Here is a 17,570-nt window from a genome sequence, read left to right on the forward strand (position 1 = left end):
TGCTTGGATGGCGTCTCTTGTCTGGCAGGGGGGCTAGGCTGGTGGCTGACTTAATTTCAGGATAAATACAACTCTTACAACTATATGAAATAAGAATCTAGCATTTCTTAAATCCTTTGCATAATTACATCTATGCCAATATACTTAATACACAACACAGGTAGCCTCTTAAAAGGAATAAGGCCTTTGTAAAGTAGAAAAAGGAACTCAGTAAAAAACAGCTTCAAAAGAAGCCTCTTCAGTCTACACCCCCCCCCCTCAGCCAGCTGCTTTCCCCATTAGCTCTTTCCAACATTTATTGCCCTTCAACTCTCTCAGTTTAAGAAAGAAACAGCTTTAAAAAAAGACTTCCCAAAAATGCTCTTTTTCTGCCAGCTAGATGCTTCTCCATTGCTCTTGGCCTTTTAACCTTAGGAAGAAGATCTGGCTCATTTTACTGGGAGGCACATTGGTATTATTTTACTATTTACTCATTCCTAATTATGTTTATCTCTGCTTTTTTTATCTTCTGTAACATGTAGGGTCAATGTCCTCGCTCTTAGCCTGTAATTCCCTTTTTACGACTTTGAGAATTGTTTTCTGCTATAAATCAAGGGGCCCCTTGTCTAGGAGAATTAACATCTTGCCAAAGTACTTAGGCAGCTGGTCTTCTGCCTGGCATGAAACATTTGAAAATCTAAGCCCATTTAATTTAGGAACCTGATCAAGATATAAGCCAATATAAGCCTTGATTAAAAATGCAGTCTATATTCAGATGCCACAGTAGTTCATTAATGATTGCTGGAAATTGCCATTTGTAAACTGCAGTGCCCAGAATTAACCGAAAGAATGTCTTTTGAGTGTGCTTTCATAGTGTGTGCACAGCCCCAGTATATTCTACTACAGTGGTGTCCAAACTTTTTTCAAAGAGGGCCAGATTTGATGAAGTGAAGGGCCGTGAGGGCCGACCAAAGTTTTTGACCTTTTTTTTTTAGGATTGAAGTTGTTGTTGAACTTTTTATGGTTTTACCCCAACCTTGTTGAGCTTTTTTAAGGATTGAAGTTGTTTAGGTTTTTTTGGTATTTTACTCCAGGAAATAAACCGACCAGCGAGCCGGATTAGGCCCCCAAAACGGACTTTGGACATGCCTGCTCTACTATCTAACCACATGTAAATCTGCCACATGTGTTTCTTCTACTTTCCTCACTTGCTGGCCATAAGACGTGGCTGGTACATAGCTGGCAAGTGTCCCTTATTTGAAGGGACAGTCCCTTATTCCAGCTCCATGTCCCGCTGCTGTCCCTTATTAATGGATGTCCCTTAAATGTCTCTTAAATTTCAAAGGAAGCAGCTTCTCTCCCTGCTGGCCAGGGAGGAGGGATGCTCCAACTGTGTTGCTTGGCTGTGTTGCTCACCCAATAAGAAGTCTAACAACAATTGTGGGGTGGAGCTTGCATGCCTTGTGTGTGGCTAGTTAATGCAAGCTGAGGGGTTTTTTAAATGCTGGACGCCATTTTGTTGCACGTGCTGCTGCAAACTTTGCAGTGCAAAGCCAGGCCGGGGAGCCATCTTAAGCTGAGGCTGCATAGGCCTTGTGGTGCATGTGATTCAGATTCTAGTCAGTTGAACCTCTGGTTACAAAGTTGGTTGGACAGTGTTCTCGAAGCTACCAGCATGAGTATGACCAGACTGCAGGAGGACAGGAAGACTAGAGTGCCTGGAACAGGTGAGGCTGCAGGTCCCTTATTTTGGCTGCAGGTCCCTTATTTTCAAGGTTGCTGGTCCCTTATTTTCAAATCTGTAAGTTGACAGCTATGGGCTGGTATTCAGAAGCCACATGTGAATTGACTAGACAGCTGGTCTAGAGTGGCAGCTGCTGGCCATTGTCATGAGCATAAGATTGCCTCTGCCAACATTTTAATTTTTTTAAATCTTGTCTCGAGTCTCTTCCCCAGTCACCAGCCTCAGGTTTAGACATTCCTCTTGCCTGTTTACGTAACAGGTGGGTGGGGAACCAAGGATTTATAGTTTTTGCCCATTTTACACAGAAACACATGAAACCAATCATGGAGCTGCAAGAAATTCTTCCTGTGCTGATCATAAACTTCCCATTTGTGCCTTAGGACTGCTACATTCTGGATCACGGCGGGATGAAAATCTACGTCTGGAAGGGCAAAGGAGCCTCTAAGATGGAGAAGCAAACAGCCATGTCGAAGGCCTTGGTATGGCACGAGAATTCAGCTAAGCTGCAATTTTGTTATGATTTTAAATGCCCCAGTTGTATGCAGATGGGAAAGGCAGAGACAGAAAGATGTGTAAATAATTCTTTTAAAAAATGCAAGGTTGGAAGGTGAACCAGTTTTGCACATTCCAATTTACCAGGGACTGCCTCTGTTTTCTAGTATTTGTCACTATCCTCTCATAGAATCATAGAGTTGGAAGAGACCACAAGGGCCATCGAGTCCAACCCCCTGCCAAGCAGGAAACAGCATCAGAGCACTCCTGACATATGGTTGTCAAGCCTCTGCTTAAAGATCTCCAAAGAAGGAGACTCCACCACACTCCTTGGCAGCAAATTCCACTGTCGAACAGCTCTTACTGTCTTATTTAGCCTTTCGGAGGATATGTGGAAGATGCCTTTAAGGAGCTTTTGTTAGGGTACGCTAACTTCCCTTCCAGCCGCCCCCTCCTCTTGCCGCTGCCAGTAATTGCTTAACATGGTTGTCAAACAACCATATAACACACAGCCCGACTGCCGTTGCTGTGGCTTATTTCAGGCCTGTTGGCAGAAACGGAAGGTTTACTGGGATTATTATTATTCCCCCATGCTCAGATTTTTAAAAATAAGCTGTAGAACCACATTTAGCCTGCAGTCCTGAATTTTGCTGTCCCTGCTGTAAATCAATTTTTCACTTTTATGTCCCCACCTTTACATTTATGTCCAAGGGATTCAGTGTGGCATGGGTGCTTCTCTCGCTCCCAATTTCATCCTCATAACAACCCTGTGAGGAGATGAATTAGGCTGAGAGATGGTGACTGGGGATTTGGAGCCTGGTCTCCCAGTTCCTGGGGACGCGGGTGGCGCTATGGTCTAAACCACAGAGCCTAGGACTTGCTGATCAGAAGGCCGGCAGTTTGAATCCCCATGATGGGGTGAGCTCCCGTTGCTCGGTCCCTGCTCATGCCAACCTAGCAGTTCAAAAGCACAGCCAAAAACCGGCAGAATCCGAGATTTGGATGAGGAATCGGTTGAGGCGGACTGGAAAAAATTTAAAGACTATTTGCAAAAATATTATAAGTTGTATGAACCCTAAGATAGTGCATGTTATTGGAAATGTTATGCTTTAGCAAATATGATTAAGCAAATGGCAAAATAAGTGATAAAAGAGAAAAGAGGACAAAGTGAACCAAACATATTATGTTTATTTTAAAGGTATCAAATTTGAGATACAATATATTGAATACGGATACATAATAATTGAAAGTTGTAACAAGGTTGGAAATAAGGTAACAAATTGCTGATATTGTTATTACAAAGAATGCAGATCTGGAAGGTGTGGGGAAGTACAATGGTTTTTTTCTTTTTCTTTTGTAAAAAAAAAATCAAAAAATTGTTTCTTGTATTTGATTTATTCTGTATCGTTTGGAATGCACAAAATTATGAAAAGAAATGCAATAAAAAATATTTAAAAAACAAAAAAACAAAAGCACAGCCAAAAAAAGTACAAGCAGATAAATAGGTACCGCTCCAGCGGGAAGATAAACGGCGTTTCCGAAGTGGCTTAGTCATGCTGGCCACATGACCTGGAAGCTGTATGCTGGCTCCCTCGGCCAATAAAGCGAGATGAGCGCCGCAACCCCAGAATCGGTCACGACTGGACCTAATGGTCAGGGGTCCCTTTACCTTTACCTCCCGGTTCCTAGTCCAACATCACACTGGCTTTCTTTCAGTAGCAACATGCTGAAGGCTGCAGAGGAAACCTGCGCTAGAGGCAGGACCCAAAGCCTATCCTTCCTTCTTTCCTTGCTTGTTCGCTACAGGAATTCGTTCAGATGAAAGGCTACCCTCCGAGCACTAACCTGGAGACTGTTCATGACGGGGCAGAGTCAGCCATGTTCAAGCAGCTGTTCAAGAAATGGACAGTCCAGGACCAGACTGTGGGGTTAGGAAGAACCTACAACGTTGGCAAAATTGGTAAGGATGTGCAGAGACATGCCTGGCTGTCCTTTGGGCCATTGGCAAGGAGCTGCGTAGACACTTCCCTCTCCACCCCTGGTTCAGGCCAATTCTGGTTTGCATTCTGTCATTCCCAGTTGACATTGTCTGGAGGTGCAGGTCAATTCTGTGTCCAGGGCAGCTGTCTACCAGCTCCATCTGGTTCGCAGGCTGAGACCCTTGCTGCCCACAGACTGTCTGGCCAGAGTGGTGCATGCTCTAGTTATCTCCCGCTTGGACTACTGCAATGCGCTCTACGTTGGGCTAGCTTTGAAGGTGACCCAGAAACTACTATTAATTCAGAATGTGGCAGCTAGACTGGAGACTGGGAGTGGCTGCCTGAAAGACCTACATTGGCTCCCAGTACAGGCATACCTCGGGTTGAAGTTGCTTCAGGTTGAGCGTTTTCAGGTTGCGCTCTGTGGCGACCCAGAAGTAATGGAATGCATTACTTCCGGGTTTCACCACTCGCGCATGCACAGACGCTCAAAATGACATCATGCGCATGCGCAGAAGCGGCGAATCGCGACCCATGCAGGCGCAGACGCGGGTTCCGTTCTGCTCTGGATATGAATGGGGTCCTGGAACAGATCCCATTCGTCTCCAGAGGTACCACTGTACGTTTCCGAGCACAATTCAAAGTGTTGGTGCTGACCTTTAAAGCCGTAAACCAGGCTCCCTCAAACTTGGCCCTCCAGATGTTTTGAGACACAGTTCCCATCATCCCTGACCACTGGTCCTGCTAGCTAGGGATCATGGGAGTTGTAGGCCAGAAACATCTGGAGGGCCGAGTTTGAGGAAGCCTGCCTTGAACAGCCTTGACGCAGTATACCTGAAGGAGCGTCTCCACTCCCATCATTCAGCCCAGACACTGAGGTCCAGCTCTGAGGGCCTTCTGGCAGTTCCCTCACCGCGAGGTGAGGTTACAGGGAACCAGGCAGAGGGCCTTCTCGGTAGTGGTGTCCACCCTGTGGAACACCCTCCCATCAGATGTCAAGGAAATAAGCAACTATCTGACTTTTAGAAGACATTTGAAAGCAGCCCTGCTTAGGGAAGTTTTTAATGTTTGATGTTTTATTGTGTTTTTCATGTTCTGTTGGGAACCGCCCAGAGTGGCTGAGGAAACTCAGCCGGATGGGCGGAGTATAAATAATAAATAATTGACTATTGTCAAGCGGAACAACTATCAATAAATTACAGCAAATCTAAAATTATGGTGTTTTCAAAAAAAAGAAGGAAACACAAATGGAGAATTAATGGTCAACCTATTGACCAGGTAGCAACTTTCAAATACCTGGGAATAACTTTTCAGGAAAGGGTCTCGTGGCACCAACAGATGAAAAACGCCATTGCCAACGCAGGAAGGGCCAATAAAGCCCTTACAAGATTTTTTCACGGGAAAGGGGGTAAATACGTTCCGGCGGCCTCCCAGGTTTTCGCTGCAAAAATACTCCCACAACTCACTTATGGATCCCAGGTTTGCAGTTTTAAAAATTTTGCGCCTATGGAGGCATTTCAAACAAAATTCTATCGGTGTTTATTGGGGATCCCCCCCTGTGTATCTAATATAGCTTTCCGCTTAGAAGTTGGACAACCACCCGTTAACGCGCGGTTGTGGATTCTAAAGATACACTACTGGTTAAAACTTATTTTTTCCCCGGCCGGTTTGGCTCCTTTAACACTCTTAGACACCTTTCATTCTACCTGGAAAGCTTCCCTGTTTGAAAAGATAAGAAGCTTGGGATTCTCCCCGCAGATCTTGATAGCGGCAGGATATGAGAGAGCCAGAAGTCAAGTGCTCCAACGCATTAGGGACATAGAGCTGCAATGTCATATGGGCAAAATGGATAAACATGCCACAATTAGAGACTTTGGGAGAGGGTTCTCACCCGCAAATTATCTGGCTGATTTACAAATACCTAAGTACAGACACTCCTTTACCCTGGCCAGATTTAACGTTTTGCCCTCTGCCCTGCTGCTAGGCAGATATGAGGGCAAACCATATGAGTCACGTGTCTGCCCATGTGGCTCATCGGAAGTGGAAACAAGTCTGCATGTATTGCTGCACTGTAGTTACTACGAGGATCTACGCCTGACCTTTATTGCCCCAGTTCTGCAAAAGCTTAAAAATGAACCAGAACTCCAACGTATGAGAGCCTTGGTAGAAGATAAGGTTCCTGAAATTACGATTAATGTTGCCAAATTCTGTGTAGCTGCTATCAGGCGCAGGAAACAAGAGCTTTCCAATGTCAATATGCAGGCGAAGGCAAATACTTAATTTTATTTATGCTGTCTAATTTTAAATTGCTGTTATGGCCTAATCTGTATTGAAATTGTCCTTTGTTTTTTCCGGTGTTATGTTTCGCTGACAAGCTGTACGAGTTAATCTGGTCTGTGACCGTTTAATAAAATTTGATTTGATTTGATTAATAAATAATAATCATCATCATCACCATCATCATTATTATGATGATTAGCATCTTTAGGTTTTCAGCAATTTTGGCCAAGAGGTTGCAGTTTCTCCTAGCCTTGTTGTGACCCTTGGACTTGTCTCCAGGCCCAAGGGATCATGCACCCCACTTGGCAAAACCTCCTTCTGATGGATGCCAGCTGCTTCCTCCCTTTGACAGATGTTTCCTTTCCAGCTAAGGTTGCCCAAGAGAAATTTGATGCCACCCTCTTGCACGCCCGACCAGAGTTGGCAGCCCAGGAGAGAATGGTAGATAGCGGGGAAGGAAAAGTGGAGGTAAGAGTTATGAGCCCCAATACCAGAATGGAAGCTGGATTTCTTGTTGGCTCTCTGGTGAGTACGGTGGTATCTCAGGTTACGAACGCATTCCGGAGGTCCATTCTTTTATTATTATTCTTAATTAAATTTTGTTTAACATAATTATTACAAAATACAAGCAAAATACATACAAACATATATTTTTCAGATAAGCACACATATATAAAAAAGAACAAAAAAGAAAAGAAAAAGAAAAAGAAAAAATAAGAAAATTGGAAGAGGAAGAAAAATTTGAAGAATTTCTTCCAAATTTATTCTACAAATATCCCGGAGGTCCATTCTTAACTCAAAACTGTTCTTAACCTGAGGCGCGCTTTCACTAATGCGGCCTACTGCTGCCGCTGTGCTGCCTTGCCACCAGCGTGCGATTTCCATTCTCATCCTGGGGCAAAGTTTGTAACCCGAGGTACTGCTTCCGGGTTAGCAGAGTTTGTAACCCAAGGTGTTTGTAACCCGAGGTACCACTGTACAAGTGCCCCACATTTGCATACAATATTTTCCTCTTCTTTTATATTTCCAAAATAACATACTAGCACAGAGGTGATTGATATGCTCCAGTAGTGAATGATTGTGGTACTCTGATACTGGAAGTGAGGTTGGGCGAGTCACAGTCACCTTGGCTGCCATTGGCTTAGCTCAGGCATAGGCCCTCCAGATGTTTGGGACTACAATTCCCATCATCCCTGACCACTGGTCCTGTTAGCTAGGGATGATGGGAATTGTAGTCCCAAACATCTGGAGGGCCGAGTTTGCCTATGCCTGGCTTAGCTGCTGTGATGTCACACAGAGGGGTCTGGCAGCCTAAGGCTTAGCAACAGAAGAGGAGGGGATTTGCAAAACCTTAGAAGTCATTAGCAACAAACTGCTGAAAACTTGCTGTTTAGGAATGCGAATAGCATTCATCTGTAATGTTTCTACCATATTGCTTTTGCACCCTTCCCCCAAGTTTCTACAAAAGGTTTTTTTAAAAAATAATAATTGCCATTTCATGGCAGGAACAGGCAATTCTGCAGCCAGAGATGTTCAGAGTAGGAAAAACTGCATTGTTGTCTTAATTGCCACCATATAATCTGGGTACAGAATGTGATTGTTTAGCTCTTAGGAGTTGATGTTCCTTGGAATTTATTTTGTGTTCATTCACAAGTCACAAGAGCTGGGATGTTGGAAGTGTGTGAAATCTACAGTAAAAGGTAAAGGGACCCCTGACCATTAGGTCCAGTTGTGGCCGACTCTGGGGTTGCGGCGCTCATCTCGCTTTACTGGCCAAGAGGGCCGGCGTACAGCTTCTGGGTCATGTGGCCAGCATGACTAAGCTGCTTCTGGCAAACCAGAGCAGAGCACGGAAATGCCGTTTACCTTACCACCGGAGCGGTACCTATTTATCTACTTGTACTTTGACGTGCTTTCCAACTGCTAGGTTGGCAGGAGCTGGGACCGAGCAACGGGAGCTCACCCCGTCACGGAGATTCGAACCGCTGACCTTCTGATCGGCAAGTCCTAGGCTCTGTGGTTTAGACCACAGCACCACCCGAAATCTACAGTATGCCTGCTCTAAAGTATCTCTGCGTGCAGCACTAGATGTAATGAAGGAAACACAGGGATCCAATCCTGTGCTTAACTTGTCCAGGGTTTCTGGGGAGAATTGGTGGGCAGAAGAAGAGGTGCTTATCCTTATCCCTGCTCACTGATTCTGCTTTGCAAATGCCACTCTCAGCTATTTTTAATTCCCCCACTGCCACTGCCTGCTGCCATGTCAGCTTGTGAAACTAGGAGCAAGCCTGGCCGGAAAAGAAGCCCTGAGGATGTTTTTAGGGGGATATCAGTGGTGTGCCAGCACCAGAGGGATAACGTGTTGCTTCCACCTGCCAGTCCAACCCTGCGTGAGTCCCCTTGCCCTACATTTCAATTAATCTCAGCAGAACAAGTGTTAAGGTAGCAATGAAAGGATCTGTCAGTTGTGGTTCTCCTGGCTTCCCTTTTTTCCAGTCTTAAATTCAGTTTTCCACGTTTAATGCCACAATTTGCATTTTTTAAAAAATCCTCATGAAAATTCATCAGCATTTGAGTGCAAATTTCTCCTAATAAAGAAATTTTTGTATGCCGTTTTAACTATTGTCCATATTTTCACAAGCATTTCCTCCCTAATTTTATGCATTTTTTGCATGCTACCTTCACTAATCATCTTTATTACAGTATATGTATTCGAATCTATCGTCTTTGATAAAATGTGTGCTGAAATACGATTTTTTTGTGCAGTTTTCTTCTTTAAAAAGCAGATAAATGCCCAAATATGGGCCAGAAATAGGTTGATTAACCATTCTCTAGGTTATGACTGCACATTTGCTGAGATAACATTTAGTTCCACCCTCTGTTTTGTTATCTCTAGGTCTGGAGGGTTGAGAACCTGGAGCTGGTGCCAGTGGACCATCGATGGCATGGATTCTTCTACGGTGGAGACTGCTACTTAGTCCTGTACACCTATGAGGTCAACAGGAAACCTCATTACATCTTGTACATTTGGCAGGTAAGTGAAGAGCTTCAGATGAGGAACGTTATGTACTGAAGTTCTCACCCTGGGCCAGCAGGGGGATACTTCATGCAAATGAAGGATCGAAAGTGACGTTCAGTGATTGGATAGTTTTAGAAAGTTGCTACAGTAACGTTGTACTGGAGCTCTATATAAGCAGGCTGACTGAGCCCTTCAGTCAGTTCTGTTCTGGCCTCTGAATAAACAAGAGCTGTTTGAAGAATCGCTGTGTCGTTTGATATGTTCACCCACAACTTAACAAGGAAGGCCCCGTTTCTGTTGACTTCCCAGAGGAGTTTGCCTCAGAAGTCTTAGGTGCTGCTACCAAATGTTCTCTTCAATTGTCCGTGGTGTACAGGTGATGGTGGCTGTAAACTATGGTTAGGGAAATTGGCTGGTGCACAAACTGCAGGTGGTGCACACAGTCCCTGCACTCTACTCCTCTTTTCCTTAGAGCGGAGAAACAAACTATATCCCACCTGCCATAGAGTTTGACATGCATAGGTTTTACTTGTGTCATCCCCATGACAACCCTTTTGGATGGATGAGATTGAGAGAGATTGACTGGCTCACAGTCGTCCAACAACTTTCATGGCTCCGTGAGGATTTGTACTTGGGTCTCTTAAATCCAATATGGCTAATGAGAACCTACGTTGGAGATGTAGCTGTTATGTGCAGCTATACTCACTGCATGCTAGATCTCTCTGTGCTTCAGGGGCTGTTGAATATAAGGGTAGTGAAAGCGCAGCTAAGAAGGTCAAATCATATATATGACTGACACCTTTCTTTGGAAATTAAACCAATCTCCAGACTCTAACATTCAAAAACTTTAGTTGCAGAAACTGTTAATTATAGATGAATTAAAACATAATAGTTACATTCACATGCTCATCCAAGCATGGGCCTACATTTATTTATTTTTTACATTGTAGCCGTTGTTTTAATTTCAGTTTTGTATTCATGGATGCATATTTGTATTTAACTTCGCACTGATTTTTTTTTTAAATGATATTTATTAAAGTTTCAGAAAAAGTTACAAAAATAGGAAAAAGAGGGGGGGGGGAGAAAATACAAAATACAGAAAAATAAAAACAATTAAAAACAAATCAATCTTTCCATGTCTTATCTTTCATTTACTTGTTTCCCTGACCTCCTCACACCTCCCTTTTTTGTATTCCGGTTCAGTTAGTTATTTCAGCAAATCCTTTCCCTCTTTGTTTTTATCTTAATCCTTTATCTTAATATATTATAACTTTAGATTCTCACCTGTTAACAATCCATTTTTACATACTCCTTTATAACATTGCTGCTAAAACCACATCATTCTAACATTCATTAATTTTGCAGTATTTCTGTAGATAGTCTTTAAATTTCTTCCAATCTTCTTCCACCGACTCTTCTCCCTGGTCACGGATTCTGCCAGTCATTAACTTCGCACTGATTTGAAGCCACTTTGTGTCCTTCCTAAAAGAGGCTCCTGGGAGGCCAGAGGGACATTTCTGGAACAACTCTTGGCTTGGGGCAACTGGCTAAAAGGTTTTAAAATGTTTTAAACTGTTATAATTTTGGTTCCTTTTTAGTTTTGGTCAGGTTGATGTTGGTTAAATGTTTAGTTGGGGTTGGCAGTTATTTTAATTTGGGTATAACTGTAAACTGATTATTGTTGTTGTTGTTGTTTTCTATTGATTTATTGGCTTGTTTGTTGCTCGTATAGGATATTTTGTTTTTTAATGTTTGATGCTTTGTTGTGTTTTAAGACACCCAGAGTGGCTTGCGAAACCCAGCAAGATGGGCACGATATAAATATAACAATTCTTATTATCATTACAGTCTCTTCTTCTAACTTCCAAACAGCTGTATTTTCCTCTCTTTCCAGAGCTCAGAACTCAGCCTTCTGTCTCTTAGTTAGGCCATGCCTTGCAGCTCCTATAAGAGATTTACCTTCTCCATTTTACCTCCTCTCTTAAGCAGAGAAGAAGCACTCTAACACTCTAATCAACTGAGCAGTGTTCACAGTGGATTCTAAAACACAGTCATCTTGCTTCCCATAAAATGAAGTCTCTCCTTCACTAGATCCCTCCCATGTGACCAACCTTAACTAATCACATGAGAACCGCTGTTGCTGTTGTTGTTTAGTCGTTTAGCCGTGTCCGACTCTTCGTGACCTCATGGACCAGAGCACACCAGGCACTCCTGTCTTCCACTGCCTTCCGCAGTTTGGTCAAACTCATGCTGGTAGCTTCAAGAACACTATCCAACCATCTCGTCCTCTGTCGTCCCCTTCTCCTTGTGCCCTCCATATTTCCCAAAATCAGGGTCTTCTCCAGGGAGTCTTCTCTTCTCATGAGGTGGCCAAAGTATTGGAGCCTCAGCTTCAGGATCTGTCCTTCCAGTGAGCACTCAGGGCTGATTTCCTTCAGAATGGATAGGTTTGATCTTCTTGCAGTCCATGGGACTCTCAAGGGTCTCCTCCAGCACCATAATTCAAAAGCATCCATTCTTCGGCGATCAGCCTTCTCTATGGTCCAGCTCTCACATCCATACATCACGACTGGGAAAACCATAGCTTTTAGTATACAGACCTTTGTTGGCAAGGTGATGTCTCTGAGAACCGCTAGAGAACGCTATAGAATTCAGTTACCAACCTATCAAATTTAAACCCATAGCAATGCATACAAGCACTTTCAATTTCAGTGAATTCCATTACTGCACTCAACAGGGACGCCATGCCACGGTGGACGAGCTTGCGGCTTCCGCCTACCATGCAGTGGAGCTGGATCAGCAGTACAACGGGGAGCCTGTGCAAGTGCGGCTGAACATGGGCAAAGAACCGTGCCACTTCTTGGCCATCTTCAAAGGCAAGCTTGTCTTCTTTGAGGTATGGAGGAGAATTAAGGAGCACTATGGAAAATCACAAACTGAATTCCCCAGGCGTCAGGCCTGTTACAGCTAAGCGTGTTGCTGCAGCTTAGAAGCAAGGATCCCGGGACCCTCCAGATAATGTTGGGACTTCACATCCCATAATCCTGAGCCCAATGGTTGGGGGTGATGGGACCTGTAGGGTCACAGGTTCCCCATCCCTGCTGTACCTGCTCAAGGCCATTGTGAGTCACAGCCAGATTCTCCCTGAACACAAACTCGTTGCCCTTCTGGTATATTCTGAGGGGCAAAAGTCAGGAGCGAAGGAGGAGACCAGAACCCAGGTTCCCTGACGTCTCAGTGGAACAGTCTGTCCTTGGGTCTTATTCTTGTCACTTATAGCAGCCAAGATGGGAAGGGCATAGAGTGACACCACAGTTCATTCCTTCTTGGAGCTTCCCTTCTTTGAATGAATATGGAAGCTTGTCTCTGTCATCCCTGCTGTAAGAAAAGCGAAGAGGGTGGCAGGGAGTCCTAGATACTCGAGGAATCACATCAACCATGCAGAATCAGGCACCAGCTTTGGCTTTTCGTGTTTTTCCCTTTCTCCCGCCTTTCCTTTAAAAAGGAAAAAAAAAAAGAGATTATAGTCCTCATTGTACAAGCAATATCTTCTGAAAGTTGAAAAAAACAAACGGAGACTGGATTTCAATGGCTTTGGAATAGGGATTCCCACGATCTCACAGTTTTGGGAGTCCTGACTTTCCTGCCCTTCCCCCACTCCATCTGCTGTTGCCTCTGTTGTTCCTTGTCCTTACCAGATTGCCAAAATATTCCAAATTCTAGTGTTACAGCCACTCTGGCTGACCAATATATTTTTTACTCTGCTCTGGGTGATTATATTTTATATATATATCACACCGGGGACGCGGGTGGCGCTGTGGGTAAAACCTCAGCGCCTAGGACTTGCCGATCGCAAGGTCGGCGGTTCGAATCCCCGCGGCGGGGTGCGCTCCCGTCGTTCGGTCCCAGTGCCTGCCAACCTAGCAGTTCGAAAGCACCTCCGGGTGCAAGTAGATAAATAGGGACCGCTTACCAGCGGGAAGGTAAACGGCGTTCTGTGTGCTGCGCTGGCTCGCCAGATGCAGCTTGTCACGCTGGCCACATGACCTGGAAGTGTCTGCGGACAGCGCTGGCTCCCGGCCTATAGAGTGAGATGAGCGCACAACCCTAGAGTCTGTCAAGACTGGCCCGAACGGGCAGGGGTACCTTTACCTTTATATATCACACCTGGATAAGGATCAGCTAACCAATTTTTTTGCAGTTGACATCTGTTGGGGTAGCTACCCTCTCGTGGGGATCATATGGTCCAGATATTCATTTAAGGAGTACCTGGAACTAGGCTTTTAGTGGGGTAGCATCCATGCCTTGAGATATTCTTTACCTCAAAGTTGGATGGTGCCAACAATTTGTTCTTTTAGGTGCCTCCTTAAGCCTTTTTTTAAAAAATCCAATCAGGCATTTTCAAGCCAGCATTGCTGAATATTGTTCTTATTGGTTTTACAGGTTTTACAGATAGTAACTGAACCATGGGTTAGAAAGGCATTTCATTTCCTCCACAAACTGGGAATTAGGACCAAATATGTCACCCTCTGGTATCTGCAGAATCAGTGATGAAGAATCCCATTTATACAAATGAAATCCTTTGATCCAGGCAGGTGTCAGATGTAGCAGAAGATTAAATACTTGCTCTGAGGCTTCCCTGCTAATGATGAATTTATCAATATTCAGAAGTGCGTGGAAAAGGTGGTAGTGAAACATATCTGAACTCCCAATAATCTAGTGAGTCTGCCTCCAGAAATATTTGTGCACCTGTTTAATAGGATGGGAAAGAGGAAGTGTTTCAATAGGTGTTGGTCACAGGCAGTGCTTTTTTTCTAAAAAAAATATATAAATGTTTAGGGGTACTCTCATTTTCCTACTCATATTGAAATACTGCCCCTCTATGAGGTCAAACATAGATTCACTATATGTTTAGGGGCATGCCTGCCCCCAGAAAAAAAAGCATGGGTCACAGGTATTAATCTCAGGGGTGGTTTCGCCTTTGCCTTAAGTATTTAACTCAAGTCCCATGAAGAAGCTTTTCATTGAAAATACTTGTCTGTTGCACGGTTGAGAAGTGATAGTCCCAGACCTTTGCCCCTCCAGCTTATTTCCCAGTAGGTGTGCATTTTGTAAATTTTCACCTGCATAGCCAGTGAAGCCATCAGGGTAGGACTCTGGGGTAGGAGACCAGAGGCCCACTCAGAACGAAGAGGAGGCTCCCCATATGCAGCAGCGAGCGAAGGAATAAATATCACCATCTAATCCAGGGGTAGGCAACCTAAGGCCTGTGGGCTGGATGCAGCCCAATCGCCTTCTCAATCCGGCCAGAGTGTTTTTGCATGAGTAGAATGTGTCCTCTTATTTCAAATGCATCTCTGGGTTATTTGTGGGGCATAGGAATTTGTTCATTTATTTTTTCCCCAAAATATAGTCTGGCCCACCACATGGTCTGAGGGATGGTGGACCGGCCCCCCCTGCTGAAAAAGTTTGCTGACCCCTGATCTAATCCATCACCGCTGCTGTAAGGCTGTTAAGGTTACTTAGGTGAACCGTGCCACTGTACACAGCATTGCTCCAGGCGTGTCGTTAGGTTAGCAGCGATGTCGGTTTGTTGTTCTGCCCTTCCCTCACTTGGTCTTTAGGGCGGGACATCAAGGAAAGTCAAGAGCGAAGCGGAACCACCAGTGCGGCTCTTCCAGATCCGTGGAACGGACAGCTCCAACACGAAGGCGGTGGAAGTGCCGTCTGTGGCTGCCTCTCTCAATTCCAACGATGTCTTCTTGCTGAAGACCCAGACGGACCATTACTTGTGGTATGGCAAGGTGAGGCGAGGAAAGGTGGCTCGGAGCAGGGATGAGGGCAACGTCAAGCAGGAGGGCGGCTGGGAATCCAGAACCCCACCATCCTTTGCATTTCAAACAGAGGCACAGGTCAATTCTGTGTCCAGGGCAGCTGTCTACCAGCTCCATCTGGTACACAGGCTGAGACCCTACCTGCCCGCAGACTGTCTCGCCAGAGTGGTGCATGCTCTAGTTATCTCCCGCTTGGACTACTGCAATGCGCTCTACGTGGGGCTACCTTTGAAGGTGACTTGGAAACTACAACTAATCCAGAATGCGGCAGCTAGACTGGTGACTGGGGGCGGCCGCCGAGACCACATAACACCGGTCTTGAAAGACCTACATTGGCTCCCAGTACGTTTCCAAGCACAATTCAAAGTGTTGGTGCTGACCTTTAAAGCCCTAAACGGCCTCGGCCCAGTATACCTGAAGGAGCGTCTCCACCCCATCGTTCTGCCAGGACGCTGAGGTCCAGCACCAAGGGCCTTCTGGCGGTTCCCTCATTGCGAGAAGCAAAGCTACAGGGAACCAGGCAGAGGGCCTTCTTGGTAGTGGCGCCCGCCCTGTGGAACGCCCTCCCATCAGATGTCAAAGCGATAAATAACTACCTGACATTCAGAAGACATCTTAAGGCAGCCCTGTTCAGGGAAGTTTTTAATCTGTGATATTTTACTGTATTTTTGGTTTCTATGGAAGCTGCCCAGAGTGGCTGGGGAGACCCAGCCAGATGGGCGGGGTACAAATAATAAATTATTATTATTATTATTATTATTATTATTATTATTATTATTATTATTATTATTATTAAACAGGGGCATCCCGCCAGAAGGTTTTTACATGGATGGGTGGGTTTCGGAATTAAGAAAAGAAAAATTAATGAGACCAAATGTCTGGTATATAATTTGGACTCTTTGCAGTGGCAACTCAATTTGGACTCAACTTTCATTAAAAACAGCAGAGTAGTCCCAAGTCTCTATCTTTCATGGTTGTGAAAGATAACTTTGAAATGTGTGACTTATTATTATTATTATTACCCCACCCATCTGGGTTTCCCCAGCCAATCTGGGCGGCTCCCAACAGAATGTTAAAAACACGATAAAACATCAATCATTAAAAACGTCTGTAAACCGGGTTGTCTTCAGATGTCTTCTAAAAGTCAGATAGTTGTTTATTTCCTTGACATCTGATGGTAGGGCGTTCCACAGGGCAGGTGCAACCACCGAGAAGGCCCTCTGCCTGGTTCTCTGTAACCTCACTTCTCGCAGGGAGGGAACTGACAGAAAGCCCTTGGAGCTGGACCTCAGTGTCCGGGCTGGACAATGGGGGTGGAGACGCTCCTTCAGGTATACTGGGTTGAGCACCAACACTTTGAATTGTGCTCGGAAACGTACTAACATACGAATAAATTTCGAAAGCATTTCAGCTATGGTATGCTATACAGATTTTGGCACACAGTGAGTAGCAGCTTAAAATTAAATAGAGAAAGGAAGTCACAAGCCCCCGTGACTGTAGAGGGCACTTTGAGAAAGTGCACATGGCCAGGAACACAGAACCAGGATTATCACGGAGCAGAGTGCAGCTGTTGCCTAGGGCAGCAAATTCCAGAGGAAGAGCACCCTACCTATATCTCAGAGGTGATAGAGCACACATTTTGCATGCACAAGGTCCCAGATTCAGTCTGCTGCAGCTCCAGGTAGGTTTACAAAAGACTCCTGTCTAAAACCCCTGGAGAGCCACTGTCATCCAGTTTTGGGTAGCCAATGCAGAACTAGATGGACCAGGGGGCTGACTCTGCATAAAGCAGTTTCTTCTATTCCTAGAACATTTCCTTGCAGTGGCTGCATTTGCATTTATGAGGACAAGCCATAGCAACTCTTGGGCTACAATAGAAACATCTCACTTGGAAGCTTTTGCTTCCACTTTAGATTAAATGCAGCTTTGTGTGATGTCACAACCCAGGCAACCAGGGTTAATCTTAACTATGGTTTGTCAAAACCGGTCACGTCAGAAGAGGGGGAAGTGTGTGACCTTGATGGCCTGCTACAGCTTGTTCTTATAATGCTAAACCAGGGTTTAGTGTTATGTGCAAACACAGCCTGTGCTGCCCTTTTTATGGAAGGAGGCAAGATTGTTGACTTCTAGCTCCAAGTGCAGAATTACATAAGGCCTGTACTGCCCAGATAGCTCAGGGGGAAATGTCTGGTGTCTTGTCAAGTAGTAGACCAGTATGAAGTTAGCAGCACATAAGCAGCACA

At 44.8% G+C, this 17,570-nt stretch overlaps 1 protein-coding gene across 2 annotated transcripts in view; it reads left to right on the top strand.

Moving 5' to 3' along the window:
* Nucleotides 1–17,570, top strand: part of AVIL (advillin) — a 51,870-nt gene that overhangs the window by 24,349 nt on the left and 9,951 nt on the right. For both annotated transcript variants that reach the window (XM_028721503.2, XM_028721502.2), the window contains exons 9-14: nt 2,104–2,202; nt 4,022–4,175; nt 6,842–6,942; nt 9,371–9,508; nt 12,231–12,389; nt 15,118–15,297. In XM_028721503.2, the coding sequence (XP_028577336.2) occupies nt 2,104–2,202; nt 4,022–4,175; nt 6,842–6,942; nt 9,371–9,508; nt 12,231–12,389; nt 15,118–15,297 (831 nt within the window). The remainder of the gene's footprint in view (nt 1–2,103; nt 2,203–4,021; nt 4,176–6,841; nt 6,943–9,370; nt 9,509–12,230; nt 12,390–15,117; nt 15,298–17,570) is intronic.

The sequence above is a fragment of the Podarcis muralis genome, chromosome 2 (assembly GCF_964188315.1).
Source record: "Podarcis muralis chromosome 2, rPodMur119.hap1.1, whole genome shotgun sequence".
Lineage (NCBI taxonomy): Eukaryota > Metazoa > Chordata > Lepidosauria > Squamata > Lacertidae > Podarcis > Podarcis muralis.